The 27135-nt window shown below is 42.8% G+C and overlaps 2 protein-coding genes across 4 annotated transcripts in view; one reads left to right on the forward strand and one right to left on the reverse strand.

Moving 5' to 3' along the window:
- Positions 1-13887, forward strand: part of sema3b (sema domain, immunoglobulin domain (Ig), short basic domain, secreted, (semaphorin) 3B) — a 60315-nt gene extending 46428 nt beyond the window's left edge. For 2 of the 3 annotated variants that reach the window (XM_052059432.1, XM_052059431.1), the window contains exons 5-18: positions 2162-2281; positions 3106-3199; positions 4058-4177; positions 4270-4412; positions 4720-4834; positions 5341-5410; positions 5531-5675; positions 8150-8369; positions 8511-8602; positions 8682-8723; positions 8795-8952; positions 9078-9133; positions 9344-9483; positions 11205-13887. In XM_052059432.1, coding sequence (XP_051915392.1) covers positions 2162-2281; positions 3106-3199; positions 4058-4177; positions 4270-4412; positions 4720-4834; positions 5341-5410; positions 5531-5675; positions 8150-8369; positions 8511-8602; positions 8682-8723; positions 8795-8952; positions 9078-9133; positions 9344-9483; positions 11205-11708 — 2019 coding nt within the window. In that variant the 3' untranslated portion in view covers positions 11709-13887. The remainder of the gene's footprint in view (positions 1-2161; positions 2282-3105; positions 3200-4057; positions 4178-4269; positions 4413-4719; positions 4835-5340; positions 5411-5530; positions 5676-8149; positions 8370-8510; positions 8603-8681; positions 8724-8794; positions 8953-9077; positions 9134-9343; positions 9484-11204) is intronic. The other variant, XM_052059433.1, reaches the window with a different exon arrangement.
- A 4901-nt stretch (positions 13888-18788) lies between these two features.
- sema3bl (sema domain, immunoglobulin domain (Ig), short basic domain, secreted, (semaphorin) 3bl) overlaps positions 18789-27135 on the reverse strand; it is a 51240-nt gene continuing 42893 nt past the window's right edge. Inside the window, exons 10-16 of the mRNA XM_052059440.1 lie at positions 26895-27039; positions 24696-24927; positions 24488-24579; positions 24326-24367; positions 23708-23933; positions 23366-23496; positions 18789-22095 (exon numbers count right to left, since the gene is read on the reverse strand). Coding sequence (XP_051915400.1) covers positions 21592-22095; positions 23366-23496; positions 23708-23933; positions 24326-24367; positions 24488-24579; positions 24696-24927; positions 26895-27039 — 1372 coding nt within the window. The 3' untranslated portion in view covers positions 18789-21591. The remainder of the gene's footprint in view (positions 22096-23365; positions 23497-23707; positions 23934-24325; positions 24368-24487; positions 24580-24695; positions 24928-26894; positions 27040-27135) is intronic.

Genomic DNA, 27135 nt, shown 5'->3' on the forward strand with positions numbered 1-27135 from the left:
GTATCTAAATCGAAAGGTTGCCCACTGGATGACTGCCACTGTGTGTTCAGTCAGATGTTCTCAGGCATCAAATATGTTTCCTGGATCACTGGGAACTCCATTCTCACACCGCCAAACCCCCTCACACACAGTCAAAGCACAAGAGGAAGACAAACATGACAGCAATTTCTATTCAAGCTTTTGTGTTGCTGCAAATTGACTGGAAGTGTTGGCTTAGATGTACGGCCCTGACCTAAACTAAAGCATATCCTTGAATACCGACTAACCTGCGATGAGCCACTTTTTGAGGTCGATAAAACTGGTGAAACATCCATCCCTTCGTTTTTTTTCCAGTATATTTTTAAAGAGAGCTCATTTTTGTGAGAGACGTGCGTCACACTCTGGACTGGGCATCGAGTGGCACGCGTTGTGTTGAAATATCTTCACTGCTGCTACTCTTCATTTGCAATTTTTTTTTAATTTGAATTGAATTAAGTTGTTTTGCTCTTCAAAGCAATTCCACCAAACAATGCATCTTTAAAACAAAATATGTATTGCTTTTCATGTAGGCAAATTACTTCCATCTTAGAAACAACGCACATTTATTCTGCATGAACATCAATGGCAATTGCGTGCTGTCTACACTGACACTAAGAAGGAGCACATAATGTCTAAAGTGGGGCAACCACGTTGCTAATTGCTGGAGAGAACGTTTGAAGTAAAGACAAACTAAAACAGGACAATGTAGCTTTAGAAGAGGACAAGACACTGAAAGAGTACAGCTATTCTGATCATGAATTTGGACCATTGTCTCAACTAATGACTCAATAGCAGGTGCACATGTTGTTGTTGATCGCGCGGAGTCGCTCGAAAACCGCAACAATATTGCGATTGAGCTCAGTCCCCGCTTGAGTCTGAGTGTTGGACATTCGCGCCAAACCATCCATAATGACCGTCAGCCTCTTCACTTCCAATAAAGCCGCTCCCGTCGGCTGAATTTTGCGATAGAACAGAAAGCTGACAACACCAAACAGCAGCATACCTGTTATCAAAAGGCCAATAATGTAGATGTCTACCACATCCTCAACGGACAGTATTGACAGGCACACTATGCTCCACTTTCTCCATGGATCAAGGGCGTATCCGGCAGCAAATTTCCCCGAGGGGCAAGCAGGCTCCCCACTGCCTGCTCTTTTCATCGAAGAAATTTTGTCGATTGCATCGAGAGACCAGCCAACTATTTCCATGGTTAGTTCTTCGGCTGAAAATATGGTATGAGGCTAGGAAAAAGTTAGACAAAGACAGCAAAAAGACTAAGTGGCGAGCAGGGAGAGGGTGCGGGGTGGGGGCAGGAGCTGTGCAAAAAGCGTCCGCCTTCGTCGAGAGCCAAGCAGAAAAATTCGGTTCTAGTTCGGATCTAGACCGAAGGGTTTATTAACCTGAATCAATCTTTTTTTTCAAGAAGCTGCTTGACATCCGCCTCACTCACGATAAACTCAGACATGCAGATGTGTGCGGAGGCCAATAGCTAGGCAAGGAAGAATAGTAACAATATATTACACACACAAAAACAGTGGCCGGTCAATCATTACTATCATGTCAATGTTGCCTCATGAAGCATTAAAATTAGAATCTTCTATCTCCAGTGAGATTTTTGACAATTGTTCTCATTTTAAGGCATCTTCTCTCCATGCGGTATGAAAAGCACACCCGCTAGCATGCTAACAGTGTTGTGCCATTCAGGTAGCAAAATAAATAGCTTTAAAGCACACATTTGGGGTGTCAGGACACAAAGACTGTCAGAGCAGTGTGGCAGCAGCGGAGCTGATGACTGACATGAGGAGAGCGTTGGGAATGTTCAACATTTCAATCCAAGCCAGATGCTTTTGTTGGTGGGGTCATTCGGGTTTGTTCTGTGGTCAATTTTTTTTGGTATTGTATGTATTGCCAAAATGTGTAGGAAAAAAAAACATGTGGTCATTGACGGTCCCATTACACCCCCGCCCCACCCCCCACGAAATTCTTCGAAATGTCATCATGCATTCTACCACCAAACAAGTAGACAAAAACAAAATGAGAGTGTGCAACTCAACCTATTCGCCAAGTCGATCTCTCAAGATCAAGCTTTAATGACACCGTAATTCATTGACTGAGTTTCAATTTCTGCGTGTCTGTCTTTCAGTCTGACTGTGTAAACTATGTGAAGATTGTCCACCACTATAATCGCACCCACCTGTACGCCTGTGGAACCGGAGCCTTCCATCCCACTTGTGCCTTTGTGGAGGTGGGGCACAAGATGGAGGTGACTACATTGAAAAACATTCATTCATTTTTCCATTGAGCTTGTCCTTATGAGTCACATATTATAGATGAGTCAGACCCAACACCGACTTTGGGGAGGAAGCAGGGTACGCCCAAAAATAATGTTTGTTGAATTTCTTTAGTTTTATTCGATTAAGAGGTTGCATGAAATACAACGGAAAAGCCTTAGCAGGAGAACATTAAAACTCCACACACACCAACAGAGATTCAAAATGGTGTCATGAATTTACTCAATTTTACATTTCTTTGGTTGCCCACAGTAAAATCATTGGATCCAGAAAATTCTTTTTAAGTGGTTGTATTGTCTGCGTATCTGTATCCGGATGATTCTATTTGCTGCAACCACTTGATGAAATAAAATTGAGTAAATTCAAAACAGCATTTTTTTCCCACACAGTTTGAACCCGATCTCTAGACTATGAGACAGATGAGGCACCCTGCTGCATAAAAAAAAAGCAACAGAGATTCTATCAATGCTTCTGGCTAAAAACATGATCCTCTTTTCATAACTAGTTATACAAGGCTCATTTACGGATCATCCAGCATCACAGTTAGTAGTAGAAGCACGGAAGATGGAAAATAATAAATGGAAACAAAACAGAAATTGAAACACTATCTTTGTGCCTGTACAAGTAGTTTCACCACAAAGACATAAATATCAACAATGAACGGTCCAGTAAATAGTCTGTGGCTTGTATAGGTGAATAATGGGTATATTCCGCATAAGTGGTAAAAGTAAAAATAAATGCTGTATACTGTATACTGTTTGTGTTGAAGACAATTTCCTTTTGTCCGTCCTGCAAGGATCACATCTTCAAGATCGACCCATCGAACATGGAAGACGGCAAAGGGAAAAGTCCATATGATCCTCGCCATAATGCCGCATCTGTACTCATTGGTAACTGTGGCATCTTTCACTCGCACTTTATATTTTGAAGGCTTATTCCTGATTACTTTGTCTCCTATATCAATAGTCCCCATCTTTGTTTCCACGGACCGGTTTAATGTCAGACAATATTTTCAGGTTAAATACAACAAAATAATATGATATGACCTGCATTGAAAACTGTGGTATTTTCAAAACATAACAATAAACACGAATCGTGACACACGAGGAACGTTCTATCCGGCACCAACACTCTCTGGTCGTTATGGTACCGTTTAAACGTGCCTTCAAAATAAGATACACTGCAAATACAAAGTGCATGAAAAATACGACTCACCATCACCGCATATTATGCAAAGTGGGCTTGGTGCGTGAGAATCTTCTGTTGCGATATATCCGTATTTTAAGTAGAAAGTCCTTATGCTGTCTATTAAATGTAGCCTTCGTTTTCTTGATAGTCATAGGTTCCACTTCTGTCTGCTGGCTAGGGCTTTTCCCCTTCCCAAAGACGTTTGTTTGTTTTTTACTAATTTTGCTAGCTCCTGAGTTTCATTTTTACGGTAACCTATCACGTGACCGAGAAGTGGGTCAAGAGTAACGTACTGTAATAACAGAGGATCCGGTCATTTTTCAAAATAAAATACATTTTAGTTTCAAACATAAATAAAACGGAAGTAATGCAAGTTATTTATTTTTTTCTGTGTGGCCCGTTAACAAATGACCTACGGACCGGTCCGTGGCCTGGGGGTTAACCGCTGCTCGATATTATCTGTCTTAAACATATATGATAACGTATATAAAAGTCCCTCAAAACGTCACTCAGTATTACACATTGTCCTTACAAAAAAATGTATTCATTTTGTTTCCAAGGCGATGAGCTGTATGCAGGTGTAGCTACGGATTTAATGGGACGGGACTTCACCATCTTTCGAAGTCTGGGCAGACGTCCTTCCATCCGCACGGAGCAGCATGACTCACGTTGGCTCAATGGTGCGTTTTCACTCTAACTAGACACTTTTTTCATGATAGACACTAATAAACGTTGACTGACATTGGTTTGTTCCTCCTGATTTGTGTACCAGAGCCCAAATTTATAGGTTCCTTTTGGGTCCCAGAAAGTGAAAATCCTGATGATGATAAAGTATTTTTCTTCTTCCGGGAGACGGCGGTGGAGGCCCAAGGATTGGGAAGGTCCACTTATTCCCGCATTGGCCAACTCTGCAGGGTAAAAGATTGTTCTTTGTCTTGTTCGCAAATCAAGTCGCAGTGAAGTCTCCTGTTTGCCATCACAGGAACCCTTTTGTGGTGGCATAACAATCCCATCCCGCTTCTTTCCCCTAAAAAAAAATAAAAAGCTGATCTCTCAAAATCCAAAATGCTGTCCAGTACTATTCAGGGACGTTTGATTTGAGAGTTTACTTAATTGGAAAAAGACTAACCGATGTTCATTTCCTGATGTCAAGAGTGTTTGAGGATTTTCCCGGTAGGTGAAACTAATTGTGCTGAATGTGAATGTGCTTTGATTGAAACAGAATGACATGGGCGGACAGAGAAGTTTGGTGAATAAGTGGACGACATTCCTCAAAACCCGACTGATCTGCTCGGTACCAGGAGCCGATGGCAGCGATACTTATTTTGACGAGCTGCGTGAGTATGATTCAAACAATTTGTGTGCTTTCATCACAAAGCATTGACAATGTAACATTATCGTGGTACGTTGAAAAGAGTTTCCACTGTTGTCTGGTTTTGTCTGGCAGTTTGTGTCTTTCACTAACTTGCGGTTGTAAAGATATAGTTTGTGATTATATGTACACAGGTTCATATTGGTCAGTTGTGGTGCCTCTTTCAGTACCTGTTGCCTGAAAGATCATTAATCGATATTGTTTTAAAAGGATATCTGATCCAAGGTGTTTCAGGTAGCGGTCATATTTTTTCATTTCTAGCCTGACAGGTGTGCCAGTGTCTGTTAATGGCAAATCCTCAGTTTGAGACCATATGGATCTGGTCTGGATAGGTAGATAGATGAATGTCTCGGGGCACAGCGCTTACTCAAATGTCTGCGGAAGTTAGCTAGACGCAGCCACAGGGCGTGTATCTTTCTTTTAACCCTTGACCCCGGAACCACCTTTGAATCCGTGCGCCTCCATCCTCAGGCGATGTATTCCTGCTGCAAACAAGGGACAGAAAGAATCCTCTGGTCTACACAGTCTTCTCCACTTCCAGGTCAGAATCCATTGACGGACGGTTGGTATTTGTGCATGCACGCGCGCGTGTGTGTGTGTGTGTGTGTGTGTAGGCTTGCCTGTTGAGGCATCTAACGCACCTCTCCCTGTCCCCCAGCAGCAGTGTATTTAAAGGCTCAGCTGTGTGTCTCTACTCCATGAATGACATCCGGAGGGCCTTCCTGGGGCCGTTTGCTCACAAAGAGGGGCCCAACTACCAGTGGGTGCCCTTTCAGGGAAAAGTGCCTTATCCCCGCCCAGGAATGGTATGTCAAAAACATGTAAAACCTCATGATAGAACTGAGCACGTATTGCCTATAATTCTTTGCAACCTGATCAATCTCTTGAAATGACCTCTGCAAAGTTTAAATAGTAAACAGAAGCGAAAATAAACCGCAAAGTGCCACGTTTGAGTTTGCTTGTGTAATCGTGGAGAGCAAGAGAGCTGAAATTGCTGTCCTACGAACAGCCAGTGAATTCATGTTGCAACAACACATCCGGTCAATGACAAAACAACAACCGGCCAATAACACAAATAAAAATTAGAAGAAGCATATTCGTTTGAATCAAAGTGAGTATAAAGCCATCGTCGCTAGCTGACATGTACTGCCTCCACTGCCAACATGGCAGCAAACAGGAAGGAGCTAGTTTCAAAAAGCGCGATCATCGTCGACGGCTAGTCTAGCAATTTTTCTCAACCGTTCTTGCGAATCTTTCAAAAGAGTATTTAAAGGAAAAAAACAGATCGCATAAGCAGAATCATTCTCATCAAGTTAAGTCAACCATGTGTCAAACATTCCCAAAAGATGCGGATTTATCCACATCTTCGTCGTATTTTTGCTTATGTTACCTTGGCTCACTTTTTCAACTTCACATGAGAAATGCGCGCAAAAGCTAAAAATGCTCTTTGCGTCCAGACTGCGGAGAATTTTCACATTTATGTGCTTTGTCACAAGAATATAATTTCATTTATCTGGCCCAAGAATTAGCTAGGGAGGAGTAATGGTGAATAAATTGCGAGAGGGCCTTTCTGAAGCCAGAAATGATTACGTAATAGTCGTGTTTCTCTCGAGGAATCCGTACAAGCTTGCAATGTTGTCCACGCAAGCACACATGCATGAAATTGTTCGTAGGGCCATCATTGTAATCCCGAACCGCCGTGCATTTCATGTGTCTTGCCCGATTTAGGACGGGTCTGACAAGCCCCACCCCATTTTTAAATTGATACACGGGTCAACAAGAACGGGCAGCAGAGCATCACCTAGTGGTGTAAAATAGAATACACACCAAGTACTGTACTCTCATTGCAACATCCGAATGTCGATGCAACAAAATGTGGTTTGGAGCTCCGTAGTAATAACACCAACTAATAACCGGTGGATGCTGGTTCACTGTTCCTTCTAGCATGCTAGTGCCAGCATGTTCCTGGCACATCGATATGAAATAAACACTCATTTTCGGATCAAATATGTGTCGAGAATTTGCATAGTTCCCCACACAGCGGTTCAAGTTACATAAAAAACCTCAAACCTCAGTAACCAAGGCCCTACAACAGGAGATGTAAATCCAGAAACACGTTGCAGCGCTACTTTAGTCGACATCATTCGATTCCATAGTGGTTACAGTGCTTTTGTGTTGCAAGGCATGCAGTGTCAGCAGGTTTTGTTCAGCAGCCTCTCAGCTTTCTTCCGCGCATGAACAACCTCCATTGTGTGGCCTCTGGATTGTCGTGGTATTTGACTTACAGTAATAACCTCTCATCTCATAATGAATCCACCATGTTCGACAATTGACTCTATTGTTTGCAGCTGGAGTCCCTGATCGTGTAGCCGCAGCATGTTACAATAGCCTGTCATTGATTTCCCACTCAGTGATTGTGTGAATGTGAGTGTGAATGGTCTTTTGTCTCTGGATTGAATGCGCCTTAAAATTGTTTGCTGATTATGCGGTGACAGATGTAGATCACCTTTTTAAGGACCGGTAGCGATCGGCTTCAGCTCACATATGACCCTGAATGGGATGAGCAAGAACAGGATAGATGGCTTTTGGATGGATGGTCCAATCGATCGAAAGCCCCTTTCACACCACCACCACCATTTTCCCTGGGTCACTGCTCTTTCAAAATGGAACTGACACAGAATAGGGGACAATGATGATGATGAGTCAGCAAATTTCCTGCTCTGGACAGGAATACATCCATTTTCCGAACCGCTTGATCTTCACTAGGGTTGTGGGGGGTGCTGGAGCCTATCCGAGCTGTCTTAGGGCAGTAGGCGGGGGATACCCTGAATCGGTTGCCAGCCAATCACAGGGCACACAGAGACGAACAACCACCCACGCTCACACTCACACCTAGGGACAATTTAGAGCGTCCAATCAGCCCGCTATGCATGTTTTTGGAATGTGGAAGGAAACCCACGCAGGCCCGGGGAGAACATGCAAACTCCACACAGGGAGGCTGGAGCTGGAATCGAACCCGGTACCTCTGCACTGTGAAGCTGACGTGCTAACCACTGGACTACCGGGCCGCCCTAATACACCACATTGAAAAGCAAATACTTTCCACTGTTTATACAAACAAGTGCAGATTCATTTACTGACTGTTAATATTGAAGATACAATATTCGCCACAAGATGGAACACAGGGGACAACATAAATTAAATAAATATATACACACACACACGCGCAGAGCGAGAGTGAGAGAGAAAGATATATTTATTTTGTTTTTACTTCCAATAGTGTCCCAGCAAGACCTTTGGCAGTTTTGAGTCTACCAAGGGTTTCCCAGACGATGTGATTCAGTTTGCACGTCACCACCCTCTGATGTACAACCCGGTGTACGCCATGACCAGACGGCCAGTCTTCGTCAGAACCAATGTGGACTACAGCTTCACCCAGATCACTGTGGACAGGGTCAACGCTGCTGACGGACAATACGATGTCATGTTTATTGGCACAGGTAAAATCGTTGAGCTCAGACAAAAAGGTGTAAATCTGCTAACATTTGAGTTGCGTGGTAACTCACAAATTGAAAAAAAAATACACAAACACCTGTGAAAGAACAATGAGCCACGTCAGTTAGAATGTATATATTTTTTAGACAAAGGGACAGTACTCAAGGTCATCAATGTGCCCAAGGAGAGTTGGAACAACATGGAAGAACTTCTGTTGGAAGAGCTGGAGGTCTTCAAAGTAAGAAAAGACGACGATAAATAAACCTATCCTTCAGCATTCCATATTTCCTTATTTTTCAATTTCCTCTGCTCCTCAGGATGCCTCGTCAATCATCGACATGCAGATCTCCTCAAAACGGGTAAGTCCAATTAGGTCTTTGCATCAAAACATATGTCGTCTCTAACGTGTCTCTGTGCTCGGTCGCCACAGCAACAACTGTACGTGGGCTCCAACACAGGCATCGCCCAGGTGCCCCTCCATCGATGCAGCGTGTACGGGAAAGCCTGCGCTGAGTGCTGCCTGGCCCGAGACCCTTACTGCGCCTGGGATGGGACATCCTGCACTCGCTACCTTCCCAACACGAAAAGGTCTTTTTTTTTTTTACCCAAAAAAATGTAGTGAGGTCATAATCAATAACCAATTGATTCCTAATCGAGTCAATATGCATGTATGAATGTTTTAATTATTGAATCAAGTGATTTTCTTTTTACAGGCGTTTCCGTCGCCAGGATGTGAGGAATGGTGATCCCAACACTCTTTGCTCAGGAGGTAAACATGTCCTGTAACTTGTAATAATAACGATGCAATGATTTGTAGTCATCCAAGACCGATGCACTTTTGGCACAGATCTGTTTCAAGGTGGTCACATGACCTTTCTGCATTCTTCTCTCCTTTTCAGCCCTTGACTATAATGTTTTTTTCCCCGTTTACATCACGGGTTGTTAAGTATTGTCTTTGTCCCTTTGCTGCGCTCCGCAGACCACCACAAGCACCACGTGGCCGAGAAGAAGCTATACGGAGTCGAAGGAAGCAGCACCTTCTTGGAATGCATCCCCAAGTCCCTTCAGGCCCGAGTCACTTGGACCTTTCAGAAACAACGAGACAAGCCACGAGAAGAGGTAAGAATGTCCATATTAAGATGTTGAGAATTGTCTCGGGGTACTTGGATTCACTTTAAGGAATTTTGAGCACCCCCAAAAATGGGCTGAACACGTCCGTGTTGGTTAATTAAAGACTCAAACTTTGCCCAGAAGTGTGAATGTGACTAGCAATGTCTCGGTGCCCTGCGACTGGGTGGTGACTTGACCAGGGTGTACCCCGCCCGATCCCCATAGTGAATTGGAATAGACTTCAGGTCACCCGTGAGCACAGGATAATCAATAGAAAATTGACGGATGGATGAAGACATTTACTTGCTTTACGGTCTGTAGTACTGAATACATGGAAAGTGATGTGTAGAGTAATCGTTGCTGCTCTGACTGTCTGTAAACGGTGCTGTAAACTGTCTGTAAAGTTGACTATCCAATCACTGCATGGGCACCGACTGAAAAGCGTACGCACGTGCTGATTTTTAGTATCATAATTTCATAAGGTGAGAGATACCACAGAAGATGAGGAGAAAATTGACAATCGTGTGCTCATTGCTTAGTGATACAACACAGGACAAGCCTAAAAATATGTCCACCCACCAGCTACCAACTGGTGGATTAGCTGGTCAATACGTTGCGGTTAGAAAGTGGTCTCTGTGACGTTTTTATCGCGGTGAATGGCTTGGAAGACACCGTTTTATAACACACAACACAACCAGTCACTTCTCAGTGTTGAGCACACACATGAGTTTCTGATCGTGGGCAAGGTGAACAATTGCGATTGTCGACTCCAACCGCTTTCCAAGGAGATTGGGGGCAGATATTCCTCATATACTGTACCACACCCCAAACCACCGGATAATTGCTCATTGTTAGAAGAATCTATGAGCAAAAATGTATCATGTTTAAAGTTTCATTTATTTGGGCACATCGAAGCGTTTGGGTGCATATCCAGCACCCCCAAATGCCTACACAAAAAGGCGCCGGCCACCTGGCTGGAGGGCTGTTGAAGTCCACAATTAGCACGTCAGTACAGGTGGGCGACCACAGTGGAGAAGGCGAAACTCGGTCACAAAAGGGGAATGAATAATTCGGGAACAGCGGTTGAGCAACAAAAGACGAGTTGAGAACACTCGTCGCGCCCAGACGACATTGACCATCCGCAAAGTCTACAGCATGCTAATTCGATGTAGACCAGCCAGAAAAGGCGCCAATGTACTGGTGGTTCGAGGTTGAAAAACAGGTAACCAATCACTACTGAGGGGCCCGACCGGGGGGTATGGCATGCAAATATTGGGGGCAGTGTTTTTCTTGTATTTTGCATATGTTACAATAAAATGTGGAACTCGCGGAGCAACAACCGTCGTTCGCTCTCAGAGGTCCGCTCCCACCGATATTGAAGACAATTTTCCTGTGTGCCGAGTCGTTTCTTTAACTTTGTCCAAGAAAATCTCTGACACTCATGATTATTATTATTCATATTTTTAGACAACAAACAGTTGGGCCTCTGCTGAATGTGCCAGAACGAGAGGAAAACTCCTCAAATTCGTCAACACTATAAGCAACGAGTCACTCCACAGTAGAAGTCCCAAACAAAAGATTCTGACCGCATTTTTTGTCTGTGCCGGAAATTATACATGTCCAAGGAATAGTGCGTTTCTGACGATCCTCCTAAAGCAACTCAGACAAATTCAAAATGATGGCTAAAGTGAAGAGAATTCACGAGATCTTGTCCCTCATCCCATTTCTAGGTGCGTCTGGACGATCGGATCCTGCAGACAGACCGAGGGCTCCTGATACGCCGTGTACTGAGGAGGGACACGGGTGTTTATCAGTGTCACGCCATGGAACACGGCTTCACCCAAACCCTGCTGGGCATCACTTTAGACGTCATCCAGTCCACGTCGTCTCACATGCCTTCCGAGGCCCCTTCCCGAGCGGAGCCTCGCAGCGGTGGAGGGCCTCTGGTGGCCAACCCGAAGCTTTGGTATCGAGACTTTATGCAGCTGGTGGACCATCCAAACCTGAACACGGTCGACCAGATTTGCGAACAAGTTTGGGCCCGCCGGAATCCCGCCGGCGACCGAATGGAGAAGAAGCTTCCCACCGCCGGCAGAGACTCAATGTCTCCTGGTCCCTCTGTCCGGCCCGCTAATAAGAAGTGGAAGCATCTCCAGGAGCTGAGGAAGGGGAGGAACCGTCGGACCCACGAAGGAAAACAGAACCCTCGGGCGCCACGGAGCGCGGGGGAGTAACAGCAACGAGAAGAACGAGTGGGCTCGGCAGAACTGATTCAAGTAGATTTTTAGAAAGGGACTCGGACAACTTTTGGAGGAGGTTTAAACATACAAACACACACATGCACACAAATGCGCACACATACGCAGCCCCAAAGCTCCTCCTCCAACGTGTATATTTATCTGTGGAGTTCCTTGCATGTGTTGAGTTACGTCCCGCATTCCTCCTACACGATCCCATCGCAATGTGCCATTCTTGTCATCGAGTCTACAAGCAGGTAGAGAAACCACACCCATTTGATAACTACTGTATGAATCCACGTACACTCGTTTTTCAGTACCGGAGAGTGGGCCACATCTTTGGTCGAGTACCTTGCGACCAACTCCATGTTATTGACAGTATCTAGACGATAGTGTGAACTCTGTGCCGTGAAAGGATCCCGGAAAACTTCGAGATGAACTCACACCTTTCTTCACCCCTTAAAGACTTACGGTGTAGAGTATAACGTGGACATGGCGGCGGTTCGGAGACACAACTGGAATATACTTCTACGACTGGAAAGGCACGCGTGCATGCAGGAAGATGGACTACTTCATGTGATGTTTTTACGAGACTCCGCATTTCCTTTTGTTTCGTCACTCAAGTCGTCATTACATCAGGGTGGAGACAGCAGCAGGGGGGCAGATTGTGGGTTTGTGGGGCACACAGAGACACATGGCGGCCAAGTGAAACACACCATTCACGTGTGGCGAGTTGATGATGTGTTGCCAGTTACCAGATGAAACCACTGCAGAGTGAGGAGAAAGGCGCAGAAAACTACTGGCTTTTGAATAATGTTAGCAGAAAATTTGGTGTTTATACTACATATAAAAGAGTGGAGCTATGAAGGAGTATATGGGCCACACTCGGAAAAAAAAACCCATAGAGCTAGCGGTTAGCAAATCTGGGGTGTACCGTATTTTCCATACAAAAAGGCGCACTGGATTATGAGGCGCACCTTGAATGAATGGCCTATTTTGCAATTCTTTTCATACATTGTGCACACCGCATTATAAGACGCAATCTACAATGCTTCCACTAGATGGAGTTACGCTCAAGGAAATGCCAACAGAACGATCAGATGTCAGGAAAACATATTTAATAAAGCAGCGACACAGTTCACTTAACCATCAGCAATTTATAACATTGACTCGTTAACGTTGAACTCACCTGCCGCTGCTCTATTTCCGTGTTCAAATGCGTAACCGATCGCTTTAAGTTTGAACTCTGCGCTGTCAGCAAATCTCAAGCATAGAGCCATTTTGGGGACAAAATATTACCGTAATGACCATACACAAGGCGCATCGGATTTTAAGGCGCGCTGTGAGCTTTTAAGAAAATAGAAGGCTTCTAGGTACGCCTTTTAGTGTGGAAAATATGGTACACTGCCTCGCACCCATCGTCAACTAGAATATCAATCCATTTTCTGTACAGCAGCATGTCCTGTTCAGGGTCATGGGGAGCTGATTTTAGGTGGGAAGCAGACCACACGCCGACTTGGTTGCTTGTTAATCTCCAAGGCACACCATGAGACAGACAGACAACCATTGACACTCACGGCTCCATTTGCATGACCAGTGCTGTGCCACGTGGTGCAAATTGGTGCAGAAACATGTTCAACGAGGTAATTTTGCAGATGCGCACAAGCTTGTGTGTTTTTCTCAAAAAGATGGTTTGCACCATTATGGGCATGAACACAGCCGAATCTGTCTGCCTGCGACCCGAGCAAATTCGTCATAATAGCATGAGGCCACACGGTCCGAGCAGGCGAAACGGACTTTCTGCAAAGTGGGAACTGAATACACGCTATGCTATGAGGGGAAAGTCGTGATGTCACTGGAACAACAACAAAGTTGTAATATGAGAAAAATGATGTGATGTCATAGCACTAAAGTCATAATACAATGAGAATAAAGAGAAAAATAGCTGTACAGTACTTTGTACCTAAGTAACTTGACAAGAACCTCAACAGTCTCATGATAAAGCTGCTATGCTCATACTAACATTTTACTCCATTAGTGTTTGTCCCTTTTCATGTGGCCCTTCTACTCCTTCCTAAGCAAAAGATGATATGCTACCTGGACAAAAATATTGGGACACATGGCTGTTACATCTAGGAGGTGAAAAATGAAGCAAATGTGTAGTTGTTGTTGTTTTGTTTTTTTTCAGCGATCAAAGCTTCCACTCCTGCTGGTGAAGTCCAAGGTCACTCACGTTGGACCCGGGACAAAGATGAGGCTGTTCCTCCACACCAAACTCATCCATGCATGACGTTTCTTTGCATACCAGCGCACAGTCATGCTAGAATAGAAAAAGGTCTTTCCCACTAAGATGGAAACATCCAATTGTCCAAAATGGGAACAATTATAATTAATATTCAGGGGAATTAGTGGTTGTGTCTAAATAGTGTATGACTTAGAGTAACAATATTGCAAACCTCACTCTAATCTGATCTTAATTATCGGTAAGTGTGTTTTATTTCTTCAATGGAAAATGAAACCCAAAATGACAACTCATGGTTGTGGGCACACTACCTACATTAACCTTGTTATTATTATTATTATTATTATTATTATATTTATGTGTGTGACTATAATTTTATTTTTATTCCAAGTGGTACTTCATGGCCTCTCTTTTTCAGATGTCGTTGCATATGTTGATTGTGATGAATAAAATTGCAAATTTTGAGTGTTTCTCCCTTCGCTTTGGCAAAGATTTAGATCTACTGGACAAATCTCACCTCTTTTACTTTTTTTTCCCTCCTACGTTGAATGTCACTTTCACTCACGGGGAGGGAGGAAGTCTGAGATGTTGTCCCACACTGCCCTCTAGTGGCCAACACGTGCTGACTCAGACAAAGTCTCGTGCAGAGGGTCACTCCACGTTTTGAAACTGAGAGCAACATCTAGGGTACACACTTTTCAAATAACAAACAAGTATTCCAATAGTTATCTGTAATTGATTTAACGATGTACGAATTAATCTAATATTGATCATTAAGATAATATCGACAGGCAAGACTTTATTTCTGTAAATTTCTGTAAGTGCATGTTTACATTTTCAAATGAGAACTTAAATAACATTCCGAAGTAATCACAAGGTCCCATCACGGGTGAGCTATTTTTGGAACAGGCCCTCGAGCTGCTCATGGGACCCTTGGGGGCTACCTGGTTGTTGAACCCTCGTCAAGTATGTCACACACTTGAAACCAAATACTAAGCTATATCGGCCTTGCTATCAATTCAAACGTCTCATGTCATTACAAATAAAAAAAGGTTGTCATCATTATTATTATTATTTTATTATAAGTATTTTTTATTCAACATGATACATGCACCTGTTTACCACCTGGTGGGGCTACCATCAACAATATCACCTCTGGTTTGATGAAGGATACACATATACCTGTGGACAATTGAGTTTGTGGAATGTGGCTGGAGAAACCCGATGAAAATCCCACGTGGAAAAACATGTAAGATCCAGACACAAAAATTCGACCCCAAGAACTCAAAAGCAGCACTGTAAATGTAATTGATATTGTAGCGATAGTGAAGCTACGCACTTCCCGGCATGCATGTAAATAGTTGTATTTAGTTTTATTAAGTTAAAGGTTGTTTTTTATTTGTTTGTCATAGGATAGGCGGCTCAGATAATGGATGGATTGTATATGTGATGTCCTTGAGATGGAAGATCAAGAAACTCAAGGGTTCAAAGGAACATTGCAAGATGAAAAGGTAGGAGTGCCATATAAGATTAAGAAAAAAACCTTTATTAGTCTCGCAATGGAGAAATTCCAGATTCACAGCAGCAAAGTTATGAAAGGAAGAAGTAGAACAACAAAAAAATAGGAGCTGCTGGAAAGGCAGCCACTCTCGCGGCGCCATTTTGAAGTCAAAATAACAAAAATAACACAAGACAACACATAGGACAGAGACAGTCGTGCAATCTTCACCACTTTTCTGCATACACTTGTTGTCTGAAGCAGTTATAGACGAAAGAGGAGAGGATCAAAGCGTCCTTTCACCAGTGGATCAGAGACATCATGCTGAAAAATGTGCACACGTCTGCTACAAGCAAAGTTTTGAAAGCAAACACGAAGCTGTAGCGTCCATTGACGAAAAGAGATTAGTTCACTTCTCCTGTCCCATATGCATATAAGATACAAGGTTGGGTTTAAGCGGGCAGTCAGTGTGTTGGGTGACTGGGCGTGAACTGTGGCCGATAGCAGCTCCTGAATGAATGTGCATCCTGTCACCGCTTGTGGGAATAAAGCAACTCAAGAGCATCAGCAACGGTCGTCCTTTAAACAACAAAAAACCCCCGAGAGCATTGGGTTATTACATGGTAATAAGACCAACTATATTTGGCGGCAAGCGCAAGGTTGTAATCCAGCGTTAACCTCCACCATGGTTCAAAACTGCACTTGTTCTTCTCATTCCTCATGGAGGAGCAGTTAACACCGCCACATGAAAAACACGCTGCAGACATCAAACATCTGCATGCGCTTGTATTTTTTGTGGTTGTTGTATTTTGTATTTGTTGTGTGTTGTTGTATTTGGAGTGTTGGAAATAACAAGCCTCCACAAGATCGGCTGGGATGTCTGATGACAGGGTGAATGCAATAACACCAGTTATACAATCTGCTTTTGTAGGAGGCAAAGCGCCACTGTGGGATCACGCTGCTTTGTTTCGACACATGTTCTTCACCACTACAACCATAATGATCTCGGGCAGAGTGGCATTACATCACTAATGAGTGAGGGCTCGACGTCTTTCATTTTAGATGTTTAGTGAGATGGATTTATTATTTTTTTTCTGAAACATCTTAGCTATAAATTACAGTGCATGGTAAAGTCAGTATTGCGCAAGCTTTTATTGGACAAACTTAAAAACAAAAAAGGAAAATATTTCAAAAACTTAATGTGCCAGGCAAAAAAGAAAAGATATGTTTTAAATCAGCGTCAAAATACTTGCAGGGACACAATAATGCCATCTTTGATTAAAATTTTGCTGTTGACCAGTGTAAATGTAGGGAAATTTGCATATGCATGAGAAATGTTTCTGATTAGGAAATGAAAATCTCACTGATCATCATCTTCTACGGTTAATTGTTGAAAATATGTGTTATTAAATTTTCAAATCATGGTTCTTGCAGACCTAAGTGACGGATTTGGTCAAACTGGTTGTGTGCCATTGGAACTGCATGAGCATTGTTTCAAAATGTCACGATGCAAGGTGGTGGTGGACCCCAAAAAGCAGGCAGGAGGGTGAACTTGATGAGTTGTTTTGCTACACAGCGAAAACTAAATCTAAAACAAAGTCTTAAGAACAAAAAGAATCCCAAGTATCAAACAAAAAAACCATGACTGAAGCTAAAAAACTTTTAATAACAGAAACATGACCAAAAACATGACCTAAACATGACAAACAAACATGACAGCAACAAAGAAACAAACAATGATCCGACAACGAGTGGTCGGGCGGGAGTCCTTTTATACAACTAATTACATAACGACCAACAGGTGTGCAGCTGCAGGGGGAGCCCTATAGTGCCACCTGTTGGTCCCAAACCGAAACATGACACAGAATGTGGAAAGAAATGTGGTTGGCTTCTGTCGACGTCGAACCCTCAACGTGAAGAAGAAAAAGAACATTCATAAAAGTGGAAATGAGATTACTCTCTGCATTTTGTGCAACACTATGGAAATCAAGACATACAGTCCTGCTCGAAGTGGGTCGTGTGCTAGTAGAATATTTTTGCGTGCATGCATATCATTGGTTGGCCTTGCAGGCTATCTCATGAATAATGCTATGTAACAAGTACAATTGGGATGTCATAAAAGCTGTGGCACTCAAAGAACTGTGTTCTCATTTGTGTGGAGTTGAACACATTACATTAAAAATCAACTCTCAGTGGCTTCCCTTTCCCACGAGGTGTCCATGTTTTATTTTCCTTTAGCAATCTATTTGGGTTAGAGTAACCCGAGCCAAACCCAAACCCTCACCCTCACAAGGACAAGAAAGCGGTGCTGTCTTTCACTGCTGGAGTCCATGTTCAGTGCTCATAGCATCAATGGAGACATGACTGCAACAATTGCCTACTATAGGTACATCACCTATAGTTGAATAGCTTGGTACCTGTTATGACCTCCCAAGAAACGATTTATAATTCACACAGTGGTTTGAACTGAGAACTAAATACGCTTCCTGGTTATGATACGACATATATTATTCCATCATGTGTAGCCTGTAACAATGATCCATTTGACCTCAAGAAAAATAGGCACTGATAAATAGGAGCCTTTTGCTGAAGTAAAATGTTTCTGAAACATCGCTCCTTTTGGTCAGCTCTCCCCCATTTGTTGATTAATCATCATTAGTCATTGGGGAGCTTGTAAATCTGTGACCCGCTCCCTGAGGATTGGCTTGGCATTCCTGGATCTTACATGTTCAAACATAAAACTCTGCATTGCTTAATTGATTTCCTCCCTTAGCTCTTGTGTGTGTAGCGATTGAAACCAAAGCACAGTGGAATACAGCCTAACATGGGCAGTCTAGGCAGGAAACCCTTATCTGAAGATGTGTGTTGAAACGGTCTAGTCCAGTTTGTGGTAATTCAATGGAAGGAACACAGCCTTGGGATATACAGCTTTATCATCCTATGAATGTATCAAGAGTTGGACAAAAACCCTTAGTTGTCCCTGAATCTTAATTTTTCATCTTATCAAGACACATGGATACTTTTACATTTCCAATTTGGTGGGAAACAATCGAGGAGAATTCCATTTTCGCTTCCAGCATCACTTCAGAGCCCCGGTGCACAAAGAAAAGTCTGTAATGGCATGCTTTGATGAATTCGGTATGGATAAGTACGCGGAGACAATTGTTTTGTTGTACAGATGCTACAGTGCAATACAATAAGTGTAGCGCTTTCTTAAATTGGGACTGCAATTTGCGACACTCAATTTTGGTCATCTGCGAAAACAACATTTCATTTTGTGATTAATGATATACAGTACAGTATATGTGTTTGAATAACTTGTTCCAGAGTCCAAAAGTTACCATCATAAAAATCTTTATTTACTGTAAAGGCAATGTTTAAGTTCATTATCAACCATCATACAAGTGTAAAGCAGAAGTTTATCATTCTGAGACAAACAATTAAAACATTATTTTAACACACTCTTAACATTTAGCTGGGGTAATAAAATTTCTCAAATATTTTTTTCATTTTTCTTATTCTAATTCTTTCAAACATTAACTGTGACACAAATAGTAGGTAAACAGGCAGTAGCTACTTAGCTAGCACCTAGCACAAGAGACGAATCTATCTATAGACAGTAGCGACTTAGCTAGCAGCTAGCACAAGAAGCGAGTCTATCTACCTATCTATCTATCTATCTATGTCAAGGTACCATTGTATTTTTTCAGTGTTCATGAAAAATTAATTGAACCAATCTCACAAATAACAACTGCACACAAAAAAAAATCCACATTTAATGCTTTTAGATAGCTTAATGGTATATGGACATGCTGAGTGAAGCGGGAATTACCGGTAAATAGGAAGTAGGCCCTCAAATACGACTACAGGGCAAGACAACACAGTAAAAACTCACTATAGTTGATTCACTAATATAAAATCATTGCTGTTTGCTTACGATGAAACAATTGAATGCTCACTTTGAAGAGTTAGCAAAACATTATGAGAAAGTGGGCTAAAAGTGCAGTAAATTGGGTGCTTTCCTTTTTCTATTTAAAAAAAAGGGGGAAATGGTAGATGGTCTCAACATTGTTTTATACTAATACTTAAAGGGTTACATCGTATATTACATACACAAATACTGTACTCACAAAAATGCACGCTAGCAATTCTTACAGCAATATGCAATTAACAATGTTCATTCTTAAGCACGTGACTTATCTCAGTCAGCTCATGCTTAACAATTAGAGACAGAACATTTGTAGTTGTTGCCTTCTATTACGTAAAACATAAGCTTCAGCAATCAGATTTTCAATTATCACATGACCACGGATCTCAATTTTTTTAGTGAGTTGTGAATACAATGGCTTGTTTGCTTTTCGTTTTCTGAACTGATGTGATTGAGTATTTTCTCCCGATACCATTTCGACTTTTTCCAGGGTTCTGATTGGCTAAAAGCTTTACCATCCTCCAGCATCACCTGTGGCACTTAAGAGCATACAAATGCATTTTTATGGACAGTCAATTTTTTCAAATGATGTCGATATATATTTTTGAAAATCGGCTCAGTAAAAAAAAAAAAAAAGACCACTATTTAGTCCTTATAAAAACAACAAAAGCTTCAAAAGCACCGCTGGACGAATACAAATCAAAGGACGGACAAAACATACAAGTTATCTCAACAAATAAACCACCAGAGGTTGTAAATTGACCTTCTGTATAGATGCATCTGGGACAGTTTAACAACTGGCACCCATTTGTGACACATTTTAAGGTAAAATAATTTTGGCAATTCGGCTCATTTCAGAACATCACATTTTATCTTTCACCGTCCTGTCAAGCAGTCCCCTTTCCCCCCCTAAAGGAGCAATATTTGCAGAGAAAACACCTTAATTGGAGTCTAATAGTCAGCATCACCGTATCCCAGACAAGGAAAACAAACACTGCAAGTGTCAAACGTGCTTTAGTGTGCTGGGACCACGGTGAAAACAGACCGCGCCTTAAAATGAATAATTGTGTGAATGACCGAAATTTTAAATAATAAAATCTTCCAGTTCCTAAGCCGTGAGAGAGCTTCCAGATTTGAGCATGTATCTATAAATACACATATACGCGTAAGCAGTAACTATCACAATGAAAGCATGTCAGGGAGCGACAGTTGATATTTCTGACAATGTCATCTCTACTTGTCCATGAAAGAAACAATACATATGAATATTTCTATTAAACAAAGACAATTCTGGCAACCGTTTCAACACATTACACCAATGGATCAATTAATGAATTATGTTGATGACAAAGAAACAAGTGACATTTTAAAAGTTAGTTTAATGCATGGATATAAAAATCAGTCATGGAAAGTAAGACAACGGAGAGCATTTTTTTTCATGAGTAGTTGCTTGGCTTTGCATTGTCCTGTCATCTGTCATCCTGTCACCTTGCGTACCATATTGAACCAAATAAGATGAAGTGAATCTCTTTCAGCATGAGTGAAAGATTAAAGAAGAAGGATTTCCAATTTCTGGCTCCATCCCTGGAAACTTCAGTGCTCAGTAGCGAAAACAAAGCAATGTGTTCATAATCTGTTGAACCATCAACATGTCGTTTCTGTGTTACTTTCAGTATTAGCTAGTTGAGCTAACGATGTCAGTGTTTTTGGGTTAACATAAAGTGGAGACGGTGCTGATCTTAAACAGAACTGGACCGGCAAGTGAAATAACAAAACAAGGGCGTGGCCCATAAATACATAGTGAAGAAATCCAATGCTATATGTTGACATAGGCAATATGTATATTGTCCACTTAAGACTCATGGATAGAATGTGCACTGTTGAAACTTACCCGGAGGCATGTACGGTAAATATGAAAAAAAAAAGTTTGCGGGGGGGGGGGGAAATGGGGGGGATGTCCGCTTAACATCTGATACGTGCTAAATTTACAGACACCATGAAAGAGTATTTGAAACATTGTCTCCACATTTCCATCGTGTTCAGGTCTTTCCTCCAGACCACGACATCCGTTTGGGGAGTGATAACCAGAACCAAGCATCTACACTCTATCTTCTATGTTCTCATAAATCCGACTCCAACTATCCTGGTCCACCTGTCCCAAAATTGTCTTTCTTTTCTCTTTTATAGTTCCCCTCCTAAAGTTTTCTACCCATCACTCCTGCCATGCACTAAGGTCCCGCGGTGTCCGGTTCCGCTCACTGGAACTCTTGCTGCGTGCCTTCCTGGCGCTCTCCTGAGCCTGCCGATACTTCTCCACCATGCTCTTGTGCTTCCTCCTCAGCTTCTCGTTACTCCACATCCTCTCACAGTACTCCTCCACATGGGGCAGATTGGACGGACCGATCGTCTGCATGATATCCTTGAACCACATACGCGACTGGCCGATCGGACTCAACCTGCTGTAAGTGCTACACGGCATCCAGTTCCTGTAGCTTCCGGTCGATCTCTCTTTAAGTAGGTCAGAAAGGCCAGTGTTGTCCCGTGCCGTCAACTCATCCAAGGTGTCGCCCTGGAGGACTTCAAGGCTAAGTCGGGCGAGTGTCTGGGTGAAGCCGTGCTCTCTGGAACGGCAGATGTAGATGCCGGCATCTTGGTTGAGGAGGCGACGGAAGAGCAGCCCCTGCTCTGTAAATATGACCCGATCGTCCATCTTGACCTGAGTATGGCAGAGAGATAGATTTTGCTAATGTCAGTTAGGATGTATTCTTGCACTGTTCTGGCCCGTGCATTTCTGTCTCCTCATCGACAATCCTTGGCTAATCTTCACAAACAACCACAGCAATTTTCTGACGATAGCAACGGATAGAGGAGTAAAGAGAGTCAAACAACAATATGTAGTCAAATTTCAACGCGTGCCAGACCAAGATAATGATCATTCTCCATTTGAATATACCATTGAATCTGTCAGTGTTTATATTCCCTTTCTTTTATTCTCACATCCTCCATACCTCAACACCAAGTCATTCTTGCGGTTCTATTCATTCATACCTCATCCTTCTTTGCTGTGCCCCCGCAACCCCCACCCCCACCCCCCTCGCTTACGTTCCACACTTTTGCTCCAATGACTGTCGTGCGGTGCCAACATAAATATAGCAGCCTTGTCAGCAGCCCGGTGTTTATTTGCATGGAAAGTTAGAGAGGTGCTAATGCCTCATACGGCTGACCGAGGTGCTCAGTTTTGACTGATCACTGTGGGCGTGGCCATATCATGTTCTAAGGCAGTGCTTCATGTGCCGCCACCATCACAGTGAATTTAACTCTTCTTGGCATGTGGTCAATTGTCTCAAACAAGACATTGTTTATCAAAAGAGAATTGTGCTTTCAAATATAATTGCTCAATTTCACCCATATGTCAAAACACCGCTGAATGAGTCAAGCGCGTGGCAAGGTTGCACACCCATCTCAGATTTTAAAGCAACCGCTTGCCAGACATTACACAGCAGTCCAAATCTTTGCACCCCCTTGGGCCTCTTCCTTCCCGCCATCATATGATATTAACTAGAATGGCACTTACTCAAGGGCCGACATCTACCTCCCCCCCAAAGTTGGTTAAAATGCTGTATCTTGGTTCCGCAATTTCTAATAGTCGGACAGTTTATGCAGTTAGAAGCCTGGTGAAATCCATTCCATGAAGAAACTCAAAACTAATGCCAAATTCAGGAGATCGGAATTGTTTGTGGTTTATATCAAGGACGATGACGAGGGCCAAATACGGTTCATTTTATCCATACCCGGATGGCTAAACTGTGAACAGCACCCTGTAACACCCCTTACCACACAGGAGAGTTATGCTTAGGATTCATATTAAAAAAGGACAGCAGAATAGCATCTCAGTCCGACCAGCCCACCTGTGCAAGCAAGGGTGGTTTATAGGGAAGTACGTTGGCCATATACTGTCGCAACCGAAAGCAGAAAACTCATCTCACCTCTTCCTTGCGATCTTCACGCTGGACCAGCCATATAACAGAAGCTTGTGGGGAGCGAGGAACACATTCCAGAAAAGTGCTGTTGTTCTCTGCGCCGTACACCACCCGGTCCTCCATCTCCTCCAGGTCCTCTGATTCCAAGCATAAACATTGGAAATGTTAAAGAAGGAAAATAGGAAGTGTGTGTAGTTCTGTGTAGCTATGAGTAATGCTTCGGTTCGCCAATAGTGTGTAATTTTTTCATGATTTTTAGCTAAAACAGGTCCCAGGAATCATAAGAACAGGAACAGTTATCTCACAAAAATGAGTGTGTTATTGACTTGGCGTCAAAGTCGCATTTACCACTAAAACTCTGGTCCAAGCATTGCAGCACCGGGTTTCCGTGCCTGATGTCCTGCCTTCGGAAGCGACGTTTACTGTTGGAGACGTATCGAGCGCAGGACGAGCCATCCCAGGCGCAGTAAGGGTCTCTGGCCAGGCAACACTCGGCGCAAGCCTTGCCATAGGTCTCACAACGATGAAGCTTCACCTGAGCCACGCCGGCTGGGGAGCCCACATACAGGGATTGCTAATGAACAAAAGAAGGGAGAGAGAGCGTCAGCCCCACAAATGGCCAGTTTACGTGACATTTCAGGATGATTTTGGAGAGTAAGTAAAGGTAATCAATCGGACAAGGCCGTATTACTTTGCCAATTATCGGGCAAGAAAGACCCCGATAAGAAACGGCAGGTCCTCACAAAAGCTGCTGAGGATACAAGGACCATCTCAAGGCTTGTGTTTTGCACTTGGCTTTGACTTTTTGATGCGCACACAATTCACAAATAACTGATTTGGATCCCCTTAAGGCTGTTGAAAGTCTCAAACCCGAGCAATAAACAAACATGATTGACATACGACCCGAGAGGTTTCCAAACCAATTCAAAGTTGAGAAGATTTGATGAAACACAGACGTGAACTTACTCTTTTGACTGAGATATCCATTGATGTAATTGAGGTTGGCACCTGCAACGATGACAGCAATGAGCGCTTCAACGTGTGCTAAGGCTGACAATGCACTTTTATAAGAGGCAATGAGGCTCGACTGGAAGATAAGAACTAAGAAAGAATGGAAACCAAACACACTTTGAAAACTTGAAGCTCCTCCAACGTGACCTCTTCCGTTTCCAGGCTGTTCCCTCCGTGAAGGGCGATGACCTTCAACACGGTACCAACGTCTTCAACAGAAGCAAACACATCATTCAATTTCTGGGCCTCATTCTGCACCAATCCAGTTTCTTTACTCAATCAAACAATGATTCATGGCCGGCTGGAAGGGAGAAAGAAATTTTACCCGTGCTGAGGAACATAACGTCATACTGCCCGTCCTCTGCCTCAACGCGGTCCACCACAATTTGCTTGAGCTTGTAAGGAACGTTGGCCTTGGCCAGCACAGGGCGGCGCAAGGCGGGTTGCACCGGCCGCCACATCAGCGGGTGGCTGCGGGCAAACTGGAGTACGTAGTCGGGGAAGTCTTTGGTGCTGGCAAACTCCCTGCCCGGCTGGTTGGTGATTTTACTGGGACACTGAGCAAACGCAGGAGGAAGAAAAAGAAATATTTATATTCCACAATGACTCAAACAGGGTAAGGCCCTTACAATGCGGTCCATTGTGTTTGATTAGTTTTAGCTTCTCCCTCTTCGTTGATTGATAGATCTAAGTGGCTGCCGTTATAACGGTTTACTCGTCTGGTTTAGCAGCATAGGTTCAATTCCCTACTCACTAATTACTGTTAATGCGAATGGTTGACTGGCCATCACTACTCGACAATTGACTGGTGACGAGTCCAGGGTGTACAGAAGTCTTAATTTTTCCTGACGTGAGCTGGGACAGTTTAGACTTAAGCTCCCCTCAACCCAGTATAGAAAAGTGATGGATAGATGGATGCATTCTCCATCAAAAGCGCAAATTGTGTCCAAACCAAAACACAGTATGTCAGCAAAAGTCAAAGTCTTTTTTTCTTTTTCCAATCAGCCATTGCTGACATTCCATTGGCTTATTCCTTGGCAGAACTAAAAAATGCTCTTCTCCCTTGTTTGATTTTTGATCCGAAAAGATTTCGTCTTGAGGCTGTGGCACGTCCATCAGAGCTCCTTATTCAGCCATCAAAAGCCAGCAGGAATGAAACACAGACGGTCCGCATTCCGTTTTATTTTCATTCTAGAAAACTTTGATTAACGCTCCCTGTTTATCTTGGATACGGTGGCGTATTTCAGTGCGCACTGGACATGTTGTGGTGCACAGACATTTTGGATTCAACAGAAACTTCACATTAAACTTCATTATTATCTAATTTTGTCAAACTTCGCAGGCTCTGTCTGTCATGGCTAATAATTCTAGAATCATTTTCATATATATGAATCTTACTTTTCTTAACTGACCAAGATACTTTTTAAAAACTTGTGTTTTGACCACTAACTGCGCTGACGTTTTTGAGAGGGTATAATTTTGTCTTTTGGCCCTTCATCCACAAACTCCAGCAAGACAAAAGACTTTTACACGTTTGTGCAAAGCCTGGAAGACACACAGCTAGTCTTAATCAAATTACCTCATTTGGCATTTAATTTTTATGGAAGTTTTTTTTTCTTCAATTTTATATCCAATGGTTGGGAGCTCCACTTCACAACCCACCTCCTCATGTGATTTATATTTTCCTCCACTTGACCTGTTTGTTTTTATTCCTCAAACAAGGTCATCTTGAATTATACATTCATTAATTTTCGAGCATTTAACCCGTTAAGGGTCATCTGTGAGCTGACCTGGCTGATTTTGAGTGAGAGGCGAGCTACTCACTGAGCTCTTGGTTAGTGAATCCAAATTTTTAGTTTAAAATAGATCTTCTCTGATCCTCTTTGTTGAACTCGTTGGTCCTTGGACACTTTGTTAAACTGCAAAGTAAATACACTGGGGTATCCTCAGCTATGTCCTATAATTCATCAACTTCCACTAAATCCCAACTCACTCGGCAAATGAGGCGGAACATGCGCCGTTTGATTGTGAGTAGGTGTGTTTATAGGTTTGAACTGAAATTACAGCGATGTGGTTGACAGGCTCCGGAGTGTACACAGTGACCACAGCTGCACGAGGTCAGTTTACTTTACTGATATGAAACTTTTCTACACCTCATTTGCAATGTTGCATAACCACCCACAACCCACTCCGCACTTCTGCACAGTGGCCATGAGTGAGTGGCCCTCATACAAATAATACGCCTACACAAGATTAATTGCTCAATTGCTAAATGTGTTGTGGGTTACAATGCCAGTAAATGTGCGGAAGGGAAATGATTTTTGGACTGATTATTCACTACTTAATGACACACTTAGACTCCCAAAAGTAATAAATGATTGCTTCTTGTATTTACATTCTGTTGTCCAAGTGTGACATCCAGGTGCTAAATTGGGTCATTTAAAACATGTTATCAACAACGGAGAAGAAAATTTGGCGTGTTTGGCAATCACGTTGAGTCAAAACATATGACTGAGCTACTTACTACTCCTGGTCTGGGGTAAGGCACCCGGCCTTCATAGGCACCCCACTGGTAATCTGGTCCCTCTTTATGAGCAAATGGTCCGTTAAAGGCCTCTCTGATATCAGCCATGCGATATACGCAGACAGCAAAACCCTGGAACACGTTACTGGCAAGGAGAGTTGGAGAAACAACGTCACAGAAAAATAGTTCCCTTCAGAATAGAAAACTAGAAACTTGGAAATGTATCGTGTCATGGTAATTA

This window comes from Hippocampus zosterae, chromosome 2, assembly GCF_025434085.1.
Source record: "Hippocampus zosterae strain Florida chromosome 2, ASM2543408v3, whole genome shotgun sequence".
Taxonomy (NCBI): Eukaryota; Metazoa; Chordata; class Actinopteri; order Syngnathiformes; family Syngnathidae; genus Hippocampus; species Hippocampus zosterae.